The sequence below is a fragment of the Neopsephotus bourkii genome, unplaced genomic scaffold (assembly GCF_033783945.1).
Source record: "Neopsephotus bourkii isolate Nb327-2 ecotype Australia unplaced genomic scaffold, CSIRO-AGI_Nbou_v1 NB_1780, whole genome shotgun sequence".
NCBI lineage: Eukaryota > Metazoa > Chordata > Aves > Psittaciformes > Psittacidae > Neopsephotus > Neopsephotus bourkii.
Window position 1 is genome coordinate 4,564,810 of NW_026902254.1, and position 21,474 is coordinate 4,586,283.

General features: G+C 39.6%; 1 protein-coding gene across 12 annotated transcripts in view; it reads right to left on the reverse strand.

Moving 5' to 3' along the window:
* Positions 1–21,438, reverse strand: part of LCORL (ligand dependent nuclear receptor corepressor like) — a 79,449-nt gene extending 58,011 nt beyond the window's left edge. For 10 of the 12 annotated variants that reach the window (XM_061379807.1, XM_061379806.1, XM_061379803.1 and 7 more), the window contains exon 1: positions 21,153–21,438. In XM_061379807.1, coding sequence (XP_061235791.1) covers positions 21,153–21,300 — 148 coding nt within the window. In that variant the 5' untranslated portion in view covers positions 21,301–21,438. Of the gene's footprint in view, positions 1–2,761; positions 2,969–17,497; positions 17,675–21,152 lie in introns of those variants that run through there. The other 2 variants (XM_061379800.1, XM_061379798.1) reach the window with 2 other exon arrangements.
* Between the last annotated feature and the right edge of the window lie 36 nt (positions 21,439–21,474).

Here is a 21,474-nt window from a genome sequence, read left to right on the forward strand (position 1 = left end):
TTGCTCTTTTACTCAGTGCTAGAACACAGTAATACTAAATCTCAAGGACAGACCTCACAAGACTTAGGCAAACTAGAATAATTACAACTGATGCAGAGCCACACTGAGATACTTGCTTAGTCACTTGTAACAGGATAACTGGGAACCCATGTAACTAGCTACCACGCTGCCGCCACCGAGTTTAAAAAAGAAAATAAACAAAATGGTGATGGTGACCTTATAAAAACCCTTATAATTCAAACTGTCATCACACTAATGACTTCACAGTAAGACACTCAGAAAAACCCTGTACTTACACTTGCAGTCACTTCCCCTGACCTGCTGCAGGTGTTTCCAGTTTAGGAAAGTATGAGCAGATGAAATGATAAAAAGCATTTAGTGAAAATATTTCCAAATTAATTTTTTGTTTCATATTATTCCAAGCCATAGAGACTGGTTTATTCATATCACTGGATGCCTACCAGAAATGGTGCATAATTGTTTCTTACATAGATAGGCAAAACTCACATGGAAGAGAGAGATGCTTTACAATACTGCCATCTGATTCAAATTTACTGCTCTATTTTACATCTTAATGCTGGAAGATTACCCACTAGAAGAGATCATAGTGATTTCTGTTAAGGAATTTTGAAAATACTCTGTGCATGCAAATTAAGTTCTGCTTTTTCTCTTCTTCTCCAGCATATCCTCAGTTAAGCATAGGGTAACAGTCTGTTGCACAGTGCTTTGAAGGATGGGGCATACATACATATTTTTACTATAGTGAAATAAGACTTCTAGCTTAAAGCACTACAGCCTCTGGAGGTACTGTAGGAAAAAAAGATGTGTGTTTTACAGACCCTCAAGATCCTCATTAACCCACCTAACAAAGTCAGCAGTGGACCTTCACAACTTCTGTGTTCCTAAAAAATTAACTACACAGGAACTTATATCACCCCACACTTTGTGGTTTACTATACCAAGAACCATGTCTGAATTATGGTAGTTCAAGTTGTTTTACTGAAGTCCAAAACACTTCTTATTTAACTTCTAAGGAAAATCACATCCTCCCCCGAACCCCCCCAATTTGAGAAAAATATACTGTTAAGTAACATGCATGGAAGGTTCACGCCTCCTCTTTGTTTTTTGAGTTTATTCAATATTCTGAGCAGAGTAAATGGAATGAAGAGTTAAAGTATATAAAAAAATATTGCTCATTCTAAGCAGTGTGGAATTTAGCCCATTAATGATGCTTTTCAAATCAAAACTAACATGAAAGTAGATTGAGAATTGTTCATTTCAGTTCTTAGAGGACTGTAAAGTTGAAAAAACAGTCTTTAAAATGTAATTAGGAAAATCCAAAGAACAGGATTATATTTAATAAGATTGGGCACAGTATCACCAGACACAGCATTAAAATGAAGCTTCCTTCTTTTATTTTTGGTGTTCTGTAATAGAGGTTAGTGTTCCTTTGACCACAGGAACACCGTTATCTAATTTTCATATAAATTCTGTTCCCATTCTGAAGTCATACAACCCATACATTGAGGTGGTATTTCTTAATCTATGAGGACTATTACATAAATAGTGCAAGTCTAAGAAACTAAAAATCACACTGGAAAAAAATTATAGACCAGTAATGACCAAAAGACAGATCCTGCACACACCAGTTTATTGCCACAGCCAATAGGCTAATAGCCTCCTTTACCCCATACCCTTTTATTTAAGTAGCAGTAACTTCATGGCAAGGTACAGCCCACAGACACACATTTCTGAGCTAGAACTGATATTATACAAGAAATGAAAGTTTCCCTTCATATGTGAAAATATATAAGCAGTGAAAACCATTAAGCTTGGTTCTCCCACACAACAGCAATGATATAAAAGATTTTTTTTTTCCCCTCCCCTTGGCATTTTGCCCCCTTTCACTCAACTAAAGAGTGATCCCTTCTGAAAACTACATGTAAATCGAGAAAGTATTTTATATAAATGACAAACTTCAGTTCTACTTTTCCCCATTTTATACAGTTTCATGGCTGCATTATTCAGTTTGGCTCAGTACACGAGTATGTCTGAAGGAAATTTTGTGGTTAGCTTTACTAAGACAGCTACCTTGGATTTAAACTATCATACCACAGACAGAAATCAACTTCATTAGTTTTGTCAAACATTAGAACCACTTTAAAAAAAAAAAAAAAACAAAAAAAAACAGATAAGCCAGGCAGAGTACCAAGTCTTTAAGTTTCTCTGAAAAAATAACTTGTGGTTCTCTTCAAGCTCTCTCTCAACTGTGCTTCAGTGTTTACTTGAAAGTAACACAGGTGCCAGAGCAGTATTTTGTTCTGGGTTACTTAAAAAGGCAAAAAAGTCATCTGCCTTTCTTACAAGTAATCTCTTTCATAATTGCATCAGTCACCCCTTGCATAACAGAAACAAACAAAAAAATAATATCTTTATTCAATTATTATCTTTTTCCTGTTTGCAATGCGGTTACAGAACATCTAGTCAGTAAAACTCATCAGTTAATAAAATGTGGGCCAGATTCTCAGTTAAAAACCAGCCCATTTTTCTTGCAGAACAATTCTTGAGACATGATTTAAGACAAATGTTGCATAGGGCTGGCATAGGGAGGGGTCTTGTCTAGCTTGAATCCACTTTATGCTTATAACACACATACACAAAAATGTATTTTTTTAATAGGAAGTTCTAAACATTTACCTTCATTCACTCATTTTCTTTACCATATTGATTCAGAACCCTGAGCAAACAGGAACCAACATACCAGAGATTCCAACGTGAAAGGGAGGAAATCCTTTATTTAGACTCCAATACAAATTCTGAACCATAGCTAAAATGATAGTTCTCTTCCTCTGCAAATCTTGACTTCAGGAATTAATGCAGTTGAGGACACTGCTGCTGCCACAGAGAAAAGACAGGGTGACCAAAACCAGAATGAGACTACAGAACAGCTTCACTTCTAAGTGGCTACTTTTCAGTTAGGGTAAAAATCCTTTCAACTCTCTATGCTGTGCTTTCTTAAGGGGATGTAGACAATGATGAAATACTGTTTCCAAAAAGAACATATACATCAAAAGAACTGGCTATAACAAAGCAGTTACAAGCATCAAGCAGAATACAAGAGGGAGTAATATTCCAGCACTAGGAAGGCCAACATTGGCCATACCTCTGAGGAAAAACAAAAAGAGGAAACGTCCTGCCTCCCCCCTAACTGTTCAACTACTTTAAAGAAAAGGGTGGCAGCCAACAGAGAAAAAAATATTAAAAGACTGAGGTTAGCAGCAATACTGAGTTCGGGTCGATTTTTCAGGTACTTATAAATCACATCAAGAAAAATAAGGTTCCACAGAAAAGAAGTCTGGAGTGTGGAGATGCTTCCATGCCAGTAAGAACATGCCCTTGCAAACCTGTAAATAGGAAAGGCCACATGACACCTTTTACTGTAGCTTCCAGAGGCTGCCAAAATTAAAGTTAGATTTAATTTCTGATATAGTAGCATGATATTGAGATTTGTGTGTTATTTATAATTTAAAAGGCATAAGGAAAACACTTCAGAAGTGCACTGCTCTGTGGATAAGGGGACATAAAACTGCTTCTAAATGACAGGTACTAGAACTTAATTTCTGTTCTCTTTAAAAATTCTTCTTTCTTTGAACAGTGATACAATCCCAGCTGTCACACACAGGTATTTAGATATGGAATTGGTGTGAATATAAGTGTTCTTCAAACACTGAAAATTACCCTACTGCTTTTCTTTTCTCTAGACACTACATCAAAATTATCTAGATGCCAACTATTAGTCAGAACAGTTCTGGAGATAATTTGGACCAGTTTAGAGTTTGTATCCTTACAGAACACAAAATTCAGAGGGAATAAGCAACTGTAAAAGAAGATAACATCTAGCTTGGAAAAATGCTTACGACTTCCTCATTGGTATCAATTTAACCATTCTACAACATGAGAAGAATAAAACACAGAAACAACTATCATTTTCAGAAGACCACGTGCCTGAGGCAGGTTCTTGTTTCTTAGCCACAAATGCACAAGTAGCCTGAAAAGTCTACCTATTTTACCTAAAACATTAGGGACTGCCAGACAAAAGCTTCTTTTCTACATGAACGCCTAGTCAGATGTTCACTAGAAGTTCACAGTGAATCTGTGACAGTTAATAGGTCACAATACTGTTTTACTATTACACAGTATCACACATCTAACCAGCCTCTCAAGAAAGTCTAGAAGTCAACTAATGAATAAAAAATAGGTCTGGCACACTTCCTGGATTATCATCAGAATCAGAGAACACGAAACTTTTTGCTAAGGAGAGCTAGTTGAAAGCTGTTAGAGAAAAATACAGTTATCAAAAACCACAAGTTCATTGAGCCAAAAAAGCATTTAATTCAAAATATTCCTAGCATGATGGTCTTTTAAAAACTGAAGCTTAGGATACCATACTACGCCATGGGTCTACTGCAAGGTAATGGACTTGCGAGTCTTCAAGGGCATTCCATGGAACTGATGCCTGACAATATGTTTAAAATATAAGGGAAATTTCCTAAAAGATTCAAGTTTCATGAGAATTTTCGGTTTATTTTCAATTGTCATTTCTGCATCAAACCAGCTGTCTATTCCCCACAAACTGCAGACTGTTTTGAAATGAACAAGAGAAGTCATTCTTTTCTCCCAGTAAATCCAACTTCTCATATTCAGAAACTATTTGTTGGTCTCTATTATTAAAACGAAACAAAACAAAACCAGCCATCGGATTTCACTGAAATCCTGCAATTACTGTGCACCAACACAGTGGTTCCCTGAAATCTATTGAGACATCTGCTGAAGCTACAGCACGAAAGGCATCTTGTATCTAGATGCCAGATTATAACACAGTAAGTGAACTATCAAGCCTATAAATCTCAGTACTGCATTCTTCAAAGCATGTATTTCCAAACATGCTAACACAAATGCTGAAAGCAATTTATTAAGAGTGCATTTTTAATAATCCCAGCCATACCACAACTTTACCAAGAAATTAGTGCAGTGTTCCTTTAAACTAGTAGCTAAAGTAAGTTTGCTATAAGCTTACTTTGATGCATTTTATAATACCTATGTCAGGTATTTTCACCTCTAACTTACAGTTTATTTCTATGAGTAACTTTAATAAATAAACCAGCAAAAACACTTCCTCCCCCTTCCCCCTTCCCCCCCCCCCCCCCCAAGAAAACACAAAAAAAACAGCCAGCCATTATTTTTGTATCCTGCCAAAATTCGGCTTGGGAAATGAGACAAAACTTAGAGTTGGCAACATGTCAAGTAGGTCAACAAGAACTGGACACTCTTATATATGTAAAAACTTCACTTGAAATTAAAAAAAGCTAACCAAGCCTCCTTTCTCCAAAAGGATTTTCTGGAATCCAAGGTTAAAACTGGAAGTGCTCAGATACTCCGGTAAGATTGGAAGAACTCTAAATTCAGCTAAACCATGATTTCAAATGAGTTCTTAAACATAGAATCATAGAATGGTTTGGGTTGGAAGGGACCTTAAGATCATCTAGTTCCAACCTCCCTGCCACGGACATGCTCAGTTCATAAAAAGATGACATTGTTCAAAAGCAGGTATTCTATCTCAACTTACATATCATGGACAACCAACCTGTAACCTACATCTTCTCAGCATGCTTCTGTTGAGCTTGCATGGTGTACCCAAAAAATACACACAAGTTTGATTTAACATTTGATTAAGTGGGCTGAATTCCTTCATTTCCCACTGAAGATTAAAAAGCACAAATACAGAAATGGAGACTTTAAATACAGATTTTAGCTTCACATTAGATACTCTTATCGAATAAAAGATGTCAGATATAAGAGAACAGAAAAATGTTAATTTATTGGTTTTGCTTTTGGCATTTGACACAATTCAAAGATTAAGCAGCTGTGCTTTGGTGGCATTTTTAAAATCAATTACACACATGTACAACTTCTGATAAACTTCCTCCCGATCATTAAAAGGACAAAGCAGGAAATGGTAAGATTCAAAGTGTGGGGCTCAGAATCTCATCTGCTGTGGAACAGAATTCATATGATACTCAAATGAAACCATACACCAGCTCTGAGAATTTACTGGGCAATAATCAATTTTGTAACAATTCCATAATTAATTTCTAATTACATTCTCTAAAACTCACATTACTAACAACTGTCCAACCTGACCTGGGGAACAGCCGGTGGAACACCACAAAGGAAAATCAGACACGTTTTTCAAGTGCCTAGTGGCAAGATTCCGAATACTTTAAATCATGTGGAGAACAGACAAGAGGTCTTACACAAGGTGGATGCTTTTAAATAGTAGGCTATCCTGTCTTAGAAACACTCTGTTCCTTCTGTATTCCAGCACTGGCTCCTCCTTAACAGAAGAAAACATTATTTCCAGACAGACATTCATTGTTAGTTCTAAATTTGTTAGTCTGCTTTAAAAATAATGAGAAGATATACCACTTTGTTTATGTTGTGCAAAAAAGGAATAAACATGTCCCTATTTTGCTCCTTAAAACAAACAAAAAGCACAAATTCTGTATTAAGTTTAAGCAGCTAAAAAAAAAAAAAAAAAAAAGGCATTTGAACCAGAAACTTTAAGCAAAACAGCTCCTAGTTGTTCTTTTCCCTCCTCCCCTTTCAGAAGGGTCATGAACTTAAAATAAATAGAAAGGCAGAATCTGTACCAGATTTCACTATTCCATTTACAATTTAGTGAGCTTCTTTGACCCAAGACAGCCATATCCTATTGCTCCCCATAAGACACAAAGAAAGGCAAAACAGGAAACTTTAGTACTTTGAGTTATTTGTAAGTAGGGTACCTTTCCCTACTGAATGAAACAATTAAGAAAGACAACAGCAACCACCTAGGGAAGCCAACTGCCAACTGAACAGCAAGGTCAAGAATACAGGAATAGGATTTCCTAAAAGAAAGGCATGATTACAGTCTGCATTTCCAGCAAGAGGGAAACTCCTGCAGGAATCAGATAAATCTCTGTTCCAGATTTCTGGAAAACTTAACATGAAGTTACTTATCTGGTACCAAGCTTCTTAATCAGTCTCATAGGTCAAGGTCACTCATATCCCACACAAAGAGTGAAACAGCCTTTACTACTAACCTGCAAGGTTGAGAATGAAGGAGGAAAAAATGCCAGAGCACAACCAATGCAAAATGCACAACTGACAAAGCTGTCAAGTATCCAGTTGGTAACTGTTCTGCATGCCACATAATCAGGTCAGTTGGTTGCTAAAGGGCAGGTGAAGAAGTACAGCACCACACAGAACATAAAACAGTTAACAGCTCTTAAAATACACCAATCACTACCAAGTGGCTACTCTTGCAGACAACAGCAGACAAGGCAGCTCTGGCTCTTCTGAGTTTGTGATGCTTTTGTGTTGTGATGGTTCTGAGTTTTGAATGAGGCAACCAGATGACCAGAAGCTGCGCAATCCATCGTTCCTACCTAGGAAATTAATAAGGCCTTAAGAAAACAAGCACTCACTTTACTGCCTTTAAGATGCTCTGTTAATATCACTTTCCTCAAATTTATTTGATTCCTCAGAAGAGAGTTTCTGAATAGATGCCAAGTTCTCCTCAGGCAATGGCAGTGACAGAAATGACTTCAAGTCACACCAAGTACAAGTCCACAAAATGTTACATGTGACAACCTGAAGTAAAGGCTTCAGCATAAGCCAGAAAAAAACCTCTTCATAGACCATTGTACAGATGTTCTTTAAAGTCACCATTGAAACAGTCATGTTTTGTCAAGACAACCTAGCTTTAAGAAAACATCTACACAGGGCATTTCTTATTAAAACCTATTACCTTTGGGCAGAGCACATTTGTTTAGCAGTCAGTAGACTTAGGCAAGGGTGCAGACAGGTAATGTATCCTAGCCAGTCGGATGGCCTTGCTGAAGGAATTCTCTCCAAGAAGGAGTAGCATTTGGTATTCCAACACAGAAGGCCAGTATCAAGGAGGCAGGGAGAATTGTTGTTTAAAAAGCAGCAAGGGATTAAAATGAAATACAGTACGGTGCCTTAGGAAAAAGGGAAAGGCTAAAATCCAAGCACCACCTCACATTTCTCAGCTACACATTTGACCACTGAGAGTACATGATGATATGGATAAGGACTGCATGCTTTTGGACACTGGTACAGCAGACTTACCAACTACCTAAGGCATATACATCAGTTGAAGGTTAGTACGGGTGTATGGCATCTTGAGACAAAATTTTGTCAAGTCTGAGCGGAATTTGCACAATGCAAGTGTAACAGGCAGGGAACTGATTAAAAAAAAAAAAAAAAAGGAGGAACACAACAAGCAATGCTGAACGAGATATTCCAGCCTGGAGAATCTCAGAATCAACTAGGCTTCAACCACCAGGACTGTCAAATCCACCACCACTACATGTCATTAAGGGCCTCATCTACATGGGTTTTGAACGCTTTCAGGGATGGCAACTCCACCACTTCCCTGGGCAGCCTGTTCAATGCCTGATCACCCTCTCAGTGAAGAAACTTTTCCCTAATATCCAATCTAAACCTCTCCTGGCACAGCCTGAGGCTGTTACCTCTTGTCCTATTGTTTCTTACTTAGGAGAAGAGATCAACTCCCACCTCACTACAACCTCCTCAGGTAGTTTTAGAGAGCAAGAGGTAGTTGTAAACAAGGGTTATTAGACCATTTCCTCAGGAGTCTTACCTGGATTTTTCCCAATTTTACCAACAATCAAAAGAAGCGTACAAGTATACCTATAACATTTCATTACACATTCAATTATATGACACGTAGGAATGTACACATAGAAAGGAGCAAAGAACCCACAGTCAAAACAACTTTGACCAAAGGATCTCAGTTCCTGATGGAACACAATTCCTCAGATTTAGGCATCAACAGAAAAAGGTGTGTCTCCCCAGTCAGATCTTTAACACAAAACCTACTGAAGCTTTTGGCAAGACTCTAAACATCACCAGATCTCTGACCTCAAAAGCCAGACACCACAACAAAGTGGAACACACAACAGGTGGCAGAATTCCAAAGTAAATAGTTAAGATGGTAAAAATGAGTTTATAAACCAGTATTTCCCCAATAGCCATTATCTAGTATCACTTACAAGCTTGGTTTTAGTCAGCTAAATACTATCTGTGAGTTCTGTACAGCTTGATCTATATAAGTCTTCATTGTCAATTCCTCAGGCCGAGCAGCTAACCTTTCTGTCCCTCATTCCCTTTTCTCCCCTCTCCCCATTTAACTCAATTCCAGCTTAACCTGCAAGCTGCCAGCTTGTTGCCAGGATAGCCCGCTACATATACAAAGGTCTCTAGGACCATTCCTCTGCCAAAGTAGTTCAGTTGATGCCAGGGAAGGAGTGGCCTCTCCTGCTCTTCAGAGAAGCTAGCTGACTCAGTCATACTATGATCAGTTTGTCTAAAGAGTAAATAAAACATGCTTCTTGTACTAACAGCCTCTTGTTGACAGGAACAAAAAAGAAAGTAACAGCAACAAGAAAAATTGAACTGATCTTAAGGGTGATACACCTGAACAAGTATCTATACTGAAGAAATCATCAAGTGGTTACCTCAACACTAGAGGACAGGAAAGAGGCAAAACTTAACATCAATCAACAAAAACTACCAGCAACTATATATGCCTATCTTTTACCAGCCTGTGTACCCCTACCAGACAGACACCTGCTTAGAACATATACTAGCAAAGGCATACATAGAATCATAGTATCATTTAGGCTGGAAAAGAACTTCATAGATCAAGTCCAACTGTGATTCTAACACTGTGAAGTCCACCACTAACCCATGTCCTTAAGCACCATGTCTATACTCTTACATACCTCCAGGGATGGTTACTTGACCATGTCCCTGTGCAGCCTTGTCCAACACTTGATAAACTTTTCAGTGAAAAATGTAATCTAAATCTTCCCTAGAGCAACTTGAGGCCATTTCATAAAACAGCAAATCAAATGTTCGTAAATGGGCAAATAAAATCCAAGGAACAGGATTACTAAACACATAAAGAATTACAGTGTATTACTGAAGACCCAACACAAATTCTGTGAAGTCATACTTCAAACATAATTGAGCTACCTGAAGACGTCAGTAGGCATGTAGACATGGGACACTAAGATTAAATCAAGATTTCTGAAAGACATCTATTGACATCCATGCCCAAAACCTTTAAAAACTTCCCAAGCCACAGAGGTAAAGTCCGTGCACAGATAAGTAACTGGTTGAAAGACAGAAGTAAATGGTTAGTTTTCACAGCAGAACACCACAAATGAGTGTTACTCTTCCACCCAAAAGAGGTGATCGGAAAAAGTGACAATGCACTGCCTAGTAAAGTCTAGTATTAGCAGCAAAGAAAAGCAAGAGAACATCAAGGAAACTTCAAAATATTGAGGTACTGAGGTGGTAAAATTGAACACAATTACCAAAAGCAAGTACATATTAAGTTAAATAGTGGAGAAAGTAAAATGTCATATTATGCACACAGTAATAGGCTCCAAACTGATCTATCACTTTAGTTTTATCTGGGGTTCAAACATACAGTACTGTGAAAATATCAGTTCCATAAAGAACATGTCAAATAATTTGACTTCTTAAAGGAAGAGCTTCTGCATTGCTTCCTAGTTTGTCACCACATAAATTCACACTGCTGTTATCCCAAATACACATAACTCTAGTTTCCTCATCTCCAGAAGAGAGAACAAAGAAAACACAAGAAAGGAGGGGAAAATTATCAGGTTTCATGAACAGCTTTTCTGCAAGGAACAGCTGAGAACTCTTCAGTTTGAGGGATGGAAGAGATCGCCAAGGAAAGATAGGTCTTTTCAATACCTTGGCTTTTTAAAGTAATTGTTTCATACAGTGTTTCTACTTCTTGTTTTAGAACAAAGAGAAGAGTCACGTAACAGTATAACCAGGGACAGCAGTTACTAACTGAAGTTTCGTATGGTTTTGAAAGCACATACCCATACAAAATTAACAATAACTTATGCCAGAATAACCTAGTATATCACTTATAAAATCCAAAATACCTGTTTTTTTTCCCAAGGATCAAGACAAGCGTCATGGAAGGCTTAAAGATATTTCAGAAATATTACTAGGTATCAATATTTTTTTTTCCCCAGCAATCCACAAGTGGCTGCAGACACTAGATCTTAGGCTACACAGACTTGCTCTGATCTAGTAGAGCTGTTCTTATCTGATAATGCAGAGACAGATTATTAAGATACTCATTCAACATGGTCCGGAATATACCTCATTTGAACTACTGTTTAGCATGACTCTGTAGAACCCCTTCAAACTGTGTGGGGGAAAATGAAAATACTCAAACAGATGAAAGGAACAGAGAGCTTATTATAGCCTCTCACTGCAACTGGGGTTGTACCACAGTGCAGACAGTAAATTTTGGACAATATCCACTATTAGCAGTTTGTACTAGATGGTACATTTGTAGCTACATTTTTGACACTTGTCTGCAAATTACTTGCTTAAAATTCAAATCCACTACAATGACTTTTGAATCATTAGTGCTCATTATCTGCTCAGTTTTTACTATGATATTTGAATAGGAAGAAATATGGAAGGGAAAAATATAAAGGAAAAACTTGAGGAAAACCACTAAGTAACAGCACTGACACAATGTATAAAACCAGGATGAATTGAGGCTAGAAGTGTCCTAATTTCTACTGAGAATGACTTAGGGATCCATTAAAAAAAAAAAAAAAGGATAAAAAAACCAACCCCCCAAAACAATCAAGTCCTTTCAAACAACTACTGCTTAGTATTGTGAAAGTATAATAGCAAGGTAGTAGTCTTCTTGCCTTGATTGCAAAAGACTGACATTTCCTAAATGAGGTGGTAGGAAGAAGCATATACCCCTTTTCCTCAAGCACCATGACATGGGATATCTGGCAGCAGTATATAAAGAAACAGATGGCATTAGACACATGGAGGAAGAAATTGCCTAGTCTCCCAAACCAAAAGATGAAAAGTGTAATTTGCCTTGGTGAGCATGTTTGTGGTGTGATGCAAGTCACCTGAAGACACTCCATACACGTGTGAAGACACATACGAAAATCGAAAGCCGAGATAAAACAATTTGTGGAGACACAAAGTTCTTAAAATGGTTTTAATGTCACCAGCAGTAAGTAAAAGGAAAGGTTTGGAAGCAAAGACAAACGGGTGGTTTTAAGAAGTCAAAGACAGAAAATGACCAATTATGAAAGCTGAAGGATTAAGAGATAGGGTGGTCCAAGAAAAACAAGAAAACTGAAGGAGCTTGAACTAGGTAAGTCCAGAGTCACCGCATTATTCAGCTGGTAGCACAACAAACTTCTGAGACAGAATTTGGCATGCTTAGCACTAAAGCCATTGCACAAGGCAGTCTAAGGCAGCAGTGGATCCTAAGAAGATCCTTTTTTTCTTCCCCTTCATCAGATGGCTAACACCAGAATGACCTACATATCTGTACAGGTCACAGAGCAGGTGCCATTTGATAATCCTCCCCCATATTTAGATTAGGAGGCTTAATACCTACACTTAGGTAAAGTCAGAGCTTCATATTTAACTGGGCCTAGCAGCGGTACTCTCTCTGTTCTGTGAGCCAAACAGCTGCAATCACAAGCTGGAGTCCTTTAAAGCAGTCTTCTATAATCTACATCATACACAACAGCAATATTAATTCACTGTCAAAAGATGTCTAGCAGTTTTGCACCACTAGTATTCAAGCTGGCATTACAAAAAAACTTTAGTGCTTTTAGGATGAAAAGAAATTTTTTAAATATGATGCACAAAGGTTTTTGACAGTAGTTGTAAAAAGCAGCAGCATATTCAACCCTATCTTAATTACACTGCCCTCTGACCTATTAGTGGCCCAGCAGACTAGAAATGCACTAAAGCTAGTTTATAAAGCAGTGGAATTCTGACTGTGAGAACTACTATTCATTCACCTGTAAGATTTTTAACTACCCTTTAATTAAGACGATTTGAAGAATGATAGGAATGAAGGACAATAATTATTTATAATGTGAAAATTAAGCATTTTTAAAAGCAGCAGTAACATTTCAGAATAAAACCTATTGCGAAATGACAAATTTTTCCACAACAGCTCTTTAAACAAGAGTAATCAATCCCCAGATGCCACAAAAGCTAGGATGTCTCATAACTGGAAAGCAGGATCCTACGAATTTATACAGAAACTGAAAGCTGAGGAACATAAAGAGGTCAGAAATTCAGTGACTTAGAAAAAAAAAAATCATCTCTAGTAACATTTACTCAACTCTCACTGCTACAACACATGCTGATATGGAGATGCAAGCCCAGATGGATGTTGAGAAGCAAACACCATTAGAAGCAGCAGCTGAGAGTCCAGAAAAATTTTGTCAATGGTAAAATGTTAATCTAGAAAGGGGCTAATCCAGCTTTCAAGATACTACACAGGAACTCTGTGCCAGAAGTGGAAACAAAAAGAAAGATGAAAATCTGATACAGGGATCTTCTGTCTGCAGGGTCACATGCTGCTCACCACACCCCATAAAAGGGAATTCAACCTCATTTCTGCAGATTCAGAGTCCCCTAACTCTTTGTAATACCTCTGCTACCCCCTCCTTACAGGCTCAAATAAATGAGTTGCTACCATCCACCTTCCCTTCCCTACTCTTTCATTGGTTCTTCCTGGCTTCTCTTTGCCTTTAATGGATGGAGGGATAGGGGGAAATACATATATGAGAATAACTTCACACCCTCAAACAAGGTTTATTTTCTTTATGTATGGTAAAGAAATTTATAATGCCATCCTGTTTTTAGCAAGTTTAATACTAGACATGCGAATCACAAAAATTCAGTTTTGTTCCAACCTCTATCAGTGTTTCAACCTATCTTATCAAAGTTCCCTCCAAGCACATGGAGCAGAGCAAGGTTCACAAATACCATAAAAGACAGTAGTCCTAACTGGGATGAAGAATTTTAAGTTAGTGACGTATAAAGCTCTGGCTGACCTCTACACTTTACATAAATACACTGAATTCTAAAGGTTAGAATAACAACCTTGTTTGAAAGCTTGATACTCTAGTCATATTCAAGAAGAAGGGATCCATTGTAACTATCTATTCAAAGCATCCATATAATACAGCTGATAATAAAAAAAAAAGGTGAGGGTGGATAAGGGGAAGAGGTACTGTTTTTTCCCCCATTTTAACTGAAGGCAGTACAAGCCCTGGCTACTTGCCAGCAGCTGGAATACAACTCCTGAACAGCATACACTGATCTGATATATTGATCAGTATGACACATTCCTGTTACTTTCCTTAAACAACTACCAGTACTTATTACCATAGCACAACAGTTCAGGAGACTCAACAGAAAACTAACCCGGAGAATAACAGAAGGGCAGTTCACTGTCACATCAGAGGTTTCCCTACAAAGGGAGAACAAATGGAAGGACATTATTGTTAGTGGTACTTTCTTCCCGCTCTTGTCACAAATTTAGTTGATTAGAATGTTGTCCAGCTAACTTAGTTTCAAGTTCACTTCAAACCCTCAAACACTGTTGCCAAAATAGGCAATTACTAAAAATCAGAAACTTTGTTTTCTCCAGTACAGCTACTTCTACTTGAACTAGGGAGAAAGCAGGTTACAGGTTACGTAGTAAACCTGATTAGGAAACTGATCCACGTTAAACTAGATCTGACCTTTTCTTTCTTATTCTTCCTCCTGCCACGTTTCCCCTCCCATTTTCTAGGTTAGTGTAAAGCTAGATTAGTTTTACAGCCTAGCTCACTGAATTGTTTAATAAATGAATGCTCATAGCAGTTGACATAAATCATGTAGGTACAGTGAGTCCAGAAAGAAAAACAATAAAATTGCGTAATGCATCAACAAAAAGAAAACCCTGAAAGTTACCAACTTCAAGCATTAGTACAGTTACTGAATGCCAATTCAAGGGAAGAACAGAGACTGAGCTGCCATGACAGTATCTGTACTCTGGGGTTTTGGTTTACACAAGTTCCAGTTTAGGAAACTCTTAGAGCCTGCAGTGTAGAAAGACTATCAGAGTCTGAATTTCTCAGCTCACTATCAGCAACATAAAAAGTAAACAGCTACCATATAAGAACATACAATAAGAAAGTTCAAGCTATGCCTAAAAACATTGACAAAGATTACAGTAGTTCCTGGAACACTTAAAAACTGAATTGCTTCCACATACCAGTATCTACACATAAGGAGCACCAAAAAACATAAATCACAGGTTTTATCAACACTACTGAAGATATGTATATCTACTTGCATGACCTGAATCACATTTCTGTTCTGAGTGGAAAGAATTCAAACAAAGCATTGCTTGCATCCTGTACAGTCCATGGAATTAGTCTTTGTATACCAGGCAGTTTTGTCTTCAAAAATTGTGCTCCATACAACCTTATAATTGCAGGTGCACAAGAGATAAGTGACCTAGTACTGCATCTACCGCTAGATATGTGGAACTTCCTCCCTCTGCCTTTTAAACTAAGCCTCTAGTGTTTGTACTCTTTTTGTACTGTTTTTGCAAGTAAAAATTTCTCTGAGTCAAATGTAAGATATCCCTTTAAAAAAACATAATGACAGCAGTAGGCAATTATTTCTTTCTGAGAGAAAAGCTGATGAGTTGAAATGGATTGTTACAGGACACAGAAAAGAAGCTGATTTAACACTATGTATTTGAAACAAAGACAGTCCAACACAAGCAAAACAAACCCCATGTGTTTTCTCTCATTTCAATCTAAAGACAGTTAATGCGATACCTACAACTGCAGCAACTTCCAATGACACACTGACCATTTTTTCCTCTTCTGTCAACCTGCTTAGTTCAGGGCAAATGGGCATGGTACATTTAGGGCTGTGCTCCACGCCTGGCATTGACAGTGACACAGGCAGCTGAACCAATCCAATGGCTTATTTCTGCTACTATCCATCCTATTTCTGTCACACAGTCCCACCCCATCCTTATGCTAGCACCAGCAGTCATCAGGTTTGGGGTTTGCTTTTTTTGTTGTTTTGTTTTTCTTAAGTTCTTAACTCCTCTCAAAAGAGTTGCCCAGCTAGAGAGTTACAGCAGATCAGAGAGGGGTCCAAGCAGTGCTGATACAAGCATGTGAGCAGCAGAAGCACAGAGTCAGGATTGTGATTTTTCCATTCTGGTAATAGTTCCGTAAGACTTGAGCATACAAAATGGTACTCCAGTGTATTCTTAGATTGCGGTTTCATAATAAGTGTTCAACACTAATGCTGACTTGCAAACCTGCCTCTATAATACCAGTTTGAGCTATCCCATTACATGATGCCATCTTTCCCCACCGCATCAAAACTGCCCGTGAACCTGTGCTGTGATTCTGATCTAGACTTAATTCATGTTCTTCTCCAACCATTGCAGGAGGACTGAGATTAGTTCCTCAATCTGTTTTACACTGGAATCAGGCCATGATTGCACATCACAGCTCAAAGGATGACAGATCCACAGAAACACCTTATACCAGTATTACTGGCTATCATACTGGATGATGGAAGCTTGTCCACTGTTTAAAAGAAGCTAGAGTGCCAAGAAAGCCAAAGGGGTAAAAGCAGGTATCCTTTTGAAATCATTCTTGTATACAGGCTGTTGGTGGCTTGACAGGTAATAGAGCATTAAGCCACCAAAGCAATCACTAACAGATAGGAAAAAAAACATTATAAATATTATATAGTAAAGTAACCAGTTCTGCCACTATTATTGTGGCAGCTACATAGAGTCACCTACAGCTGCAACAGTATTACAAAAAAAGTGGCACTAACCTGAGGCTAAGTACTTACAGCCACAGTGAAAGTGAGAATGCTTCTGTGTATTGTGGGGATAAAGATACAAAGTACTTGATGCAAGAGTGTTCCAAGTGTGGGGATAATACCAAAAGCAGTAGCTACAAGTCTTTCATCTGCAGGGGGAATTCCTCCGCTTGAAAAGTGCACTTGAGAGGCAGCTTGTTCAAAAACAGTAAGCTGGAGCAGAAGTTCAAATAGGTTAAAAAAATAACAAAGTCTACATCCATCAAAACAGAATTAGATACACTGATGTATCCTAGTTCAGAAGCAAAAAAGTCTGAAAAAATATAAGAGAAGTAAAGGAGTACTATATGCTAGATATCACAAGCATATAAAAATGGATTTTCACTTCAGTCAAGTTTCAGTTTTCATAAGAAAGCAATACCAAGGCTATTTCCCTTCAAATGTGTGTCCTTGAGCTGCAGGAGAAAAGTAAAACTTCTACCCTTCCCCTCCCCTCAGGCAGCAGTATATATACATTTATATATATACTTCTTTTAAAGTAGCCGTGATAGTATTTTAAACTTTCATTTTCACAATGCAAGATTATTCAGATGCTTTTATATTTTCACAATACAATGCAAGACCCTAGCAAGAACATTTCAACATCCATGACTGGAGTTACCTGGTAATTCCCATTAAAAAGCCTCAAGTCACTGCTCCAAACATTACACACAGGATACTGTGACAAGGAAGTAGGAAGCACCACCTCAGCATTTTCTTGCATCCCAGCAATTACTAGGTCCCTCCTCTCTGCCTATTCAATAGTTATTGGGACTCAATGTACTTGCCAAGATGCAACCTGTAAAGTTCAAATGAAATCAGTCAGTGGGATCAATGACTGCATAAATCCTGTTTCTTAATGCTGACCATGGTATGAAGCTAGACTTTTATAGTTCCATACTACCAAAGCCTCTCGACTCAATTCACATTACAAAGTTTTAATCAAAGAGCATCAAAAAGCAATTTTTAACCATTCCAATATTCCCCTATATAAAATACCTTGCAATTTAAACCAACATGGAACTCAGTTGCTAGCTAATTTAGGTACTCTGAACTTTCTGTCACTTCTCCAGAAACACAGAACATAGAATTAGGATATGTTGTTTCTTTGTTACATAGCAAAGATTGTACGTAGGACAAAACATATACCAGTAAGCACTGTTATAAACAATATTTGTTATCATGTATTGTGCATGATTTAAGAACATCAACACAATAAAGATCTTCAAGCGCCTGCCAAGATCATCTCATTCTGAACCCTGATCAAGTCATGCAAGAGTTAGGTACATGCATAAGCACAAATCTAGGCATCTTAGGAACATTAGTGCCTAACACAACCACACAAAGACTACCATCTGATCAGCCATTTTGTACTGAACACCTACTTAGAATTTCAGTGAATATAGTCAATTAACTTACAATGTGAAGTCTTTTGTACCTTCAAGTATGTCTAGATACCAAATAAAATAATTCTCCATAATGTCAATGAAATTTTATAGCTGTTTTTCTTCTCTAACTCTTTAAATGCAGAAACATTATGGCCTGAGACTTTAAATTACATTCCACAGGTCACAAATTAAAATAATAGGCTGGCAAAACCCAAGCTTTTGATTCTAAAGCCCATGTAAATACCTAAGTCTGTTCTGACAAACAAAGAATTCGGCAATGGAGCCCTTCAAGCAGAGGTCCCTAACCATGAGTCATCCCATCAGTACACTGCAGGCAACTGAGCATTACTTCTGTCTCACTGTTGCAGGTATGAGCAGTCTCTTGAGTAACACTCTCAAGTTCTACAATCACCATCTTGGAAGCAGTATCTCTGACTTGGTTTACCACTTCTACAGTAAGTGACTGAGGAATCCTGTACAGGCAAAGGATTTTAAAATGCTCAAGTGATTATACTACAGAAAGGCAAATATCAAACTTAGTATCAATGAATGATACAAGACACCGAAGTAATGTTGGTTATCCAAAAGCTTTAGCAGAAACAGTAGACATGTTCAACAAGTCTACTTTCCTGCATTGCTTTCTGAGCAGTGTTAGACAAATGATAGTACACAGAACTGCATTAACTGCCAATTTTTTTTTTTTTTTAATTAAATAAAACCCCTAAGGGTAGAATGATCCAAGTTTTCTGTTGGTGGTGGTGTTTCATTTGTTTTAGGATTGACAATAAGCTAGTTCAAGAACTGGGGGGCTACTACTTTACCACATCATCTTCCTCACTTTGCTACAAATGTATGATTCTTGAGAAGGGTGGAAAAAGAAAAAGTAAGTTATGACAAATCCATCCTATTCACCACTTCTCCTCCCACCATGCTGCCATTTCAGTCATCAACCTGACAACTTTTCAGACCTTCCAGTTAATACTGACTTTGTTACTCTTCAAATCCTTAGGAATACTTTGCTTAGTGAGAACAATGAACCATTTCTACTTCGGAAGTTAATTTGAGATAATGTAGGAAGTTATATTACAGAAGCCAATGCTACAGGATTTCAAAGGAGTAAAGAAAAAACCCCTCAATCCAAACCTGTTAAGTGTACTCTACCTCCATTAGCCTGACTACTTACTTTCTTGCCACTTTATTTACACTTTCTCTCAGATAAGGGCTGCTCAACAGGCATGCCAAGTTAACAGTTCTTAACTGAGATAGCTCTTGACTAACTATTAAACCATAACCAACCTCCTTCCTCCTGAGCACTTGCTAATCATTTCAGGGCTCCCTTCTATTAACTGAATTTTGCATTTTGAGCATACAAAAGAATCATATTCTACATAGCTTTTATTAAGAGGAGGAGAAAATTGAGTCTGAAGCAATACCACAGTGACATCAGTGTAAAAAGTAAGGATTTTAGCTAAAAATTAAAACTGAAACACCATTAGGTAACAGCCACTTAAATATTGAGAGAGATACCCCTCCATCAGATTTAAATTTACCACATCATCTATGCCGATAAACTAGCTCTCCTTACATATTCTAACTAAACTACTTTATTTCCACAATAAGCATTATATAATGTATTAGGGTACAGAAGTACATGAACACTGCTTTCCTAAGCAATATAATTTGAAGGCTTAAACAGGCAGTGCAAACATACACAGGTACCATAAGACATACACAGGTGTGGTAACAGGTGTTTAAAAGTGTTATTGGGACAACACAGCAAGGACGAAAAGCATGCGTGCATGATAATAGATAAAACACAAAAGGCTAATCGCCTGCAATTGTAAGTGTGCCTACTTGTTAGACGTTTAGTTCTTTCCCTGCTCTCGCCTCAAGCACACGCAGAAACACTGGAATGAGTTGCTGCGTACTCTCCCGGTCACATCTAGACGCGTTTCTTCCGCTCGGAGTGGATGAGCACCGACACTCGCACGCTACTTGAAGACCAGGGATCAGTTTGATCCACGTTCCCAAGAAGGGCAGTGCGTGTTGGAACCACAGACAAGAGACTCCTGGCATAGAGGCGCCCTGCTCCCCACCAACGCACAGAAACCACCGCCCGGAGCCCGGCGCCCCCCGCCCGCAGGCGGCACTGCCGCGGCGGCACGCGCGCCGGGAGCCGTTACCCCGGCCGGGGCGGCCGCCAGGGCCCGCGCTCCCCCGGCCCCGCCCCGCCGCGTCACGTGACCCCGGGGGAACCTCGCGGCACGAGAGCCACCGGGGCAGCCCCGGGGGCGGGGGGGAGCGCGAGGGGAGAACGGCCGTCGCCATGACAACTTCCAGGGGGAGGGAAAACTTCAAATCCCAACCGTCAGTGCAGGAGCGGCTCCCTCTTAAAGGCGCACACACATACACATATACACACACACGGGCGGGCTCCCTTCCCCCCTCCGCCCCCCAGGCACTGGTGGTGGAGAAGAAGAGGAGGGGGGCAGCCACCGGCACTCACCGCGCGAACGACGAGAAGCAGAGACAAAAGGACCCGAACCGAGAAAGGGTCTCGGTCGGCGGCGAAGAGAGGGACCGAGTGTCCCCAGCCGAAGCCGTAACAACCCACCTCAGGTCCCTGAAGGCGGCTTAGGATCACAGCTCTCCCCTCAGACCCCCTCTCCGCTTCCACCCTCCAAGAAAGCCTCGGGAGCCGCTCATCCATCTCTGCTTTTCCCCCCGCCCACCCGGGAGATCCGGACACCAAGCGCCTCGCCCGCTTCCCCCTTTCCCCACCTGAGACCCCGTTCCCTGCCGCCCCGCTCCCCTCAAGGATCTCGCTACCCCCTCCTCTCGGTCTCCCCACGGCGGCCGTGGTACCCCGCCGTTCCCCCCGTCTCTTACCCACACAGTGCATGAGCCGGTGCCGCCAGGAGTCGAGTTCTCGGCGGACTCCCCTGCGCTCCGCCGTGCAGCGGGGGCTCCGGCACTGGGAGGTGGCGGCAGGAGGAGCGGGAGCCGCGGCGGCCATTCTGTCTGTTCCCTTTTCCATCTGCCTCTGACCTCACGCCCGCTCATTTACATACGAGCGCGCGCTCCCCCGGCTCCTCTCCCTCCCTCCCCCCCCCCACCCCTCACTACCCCCCTTGCCTCGTCGGGCGCGTGCCCGCGTCCCCCCTCCTCTCCTCTCCACACCTCCCCCCCCCCCCGCACCCGATCAGCATCC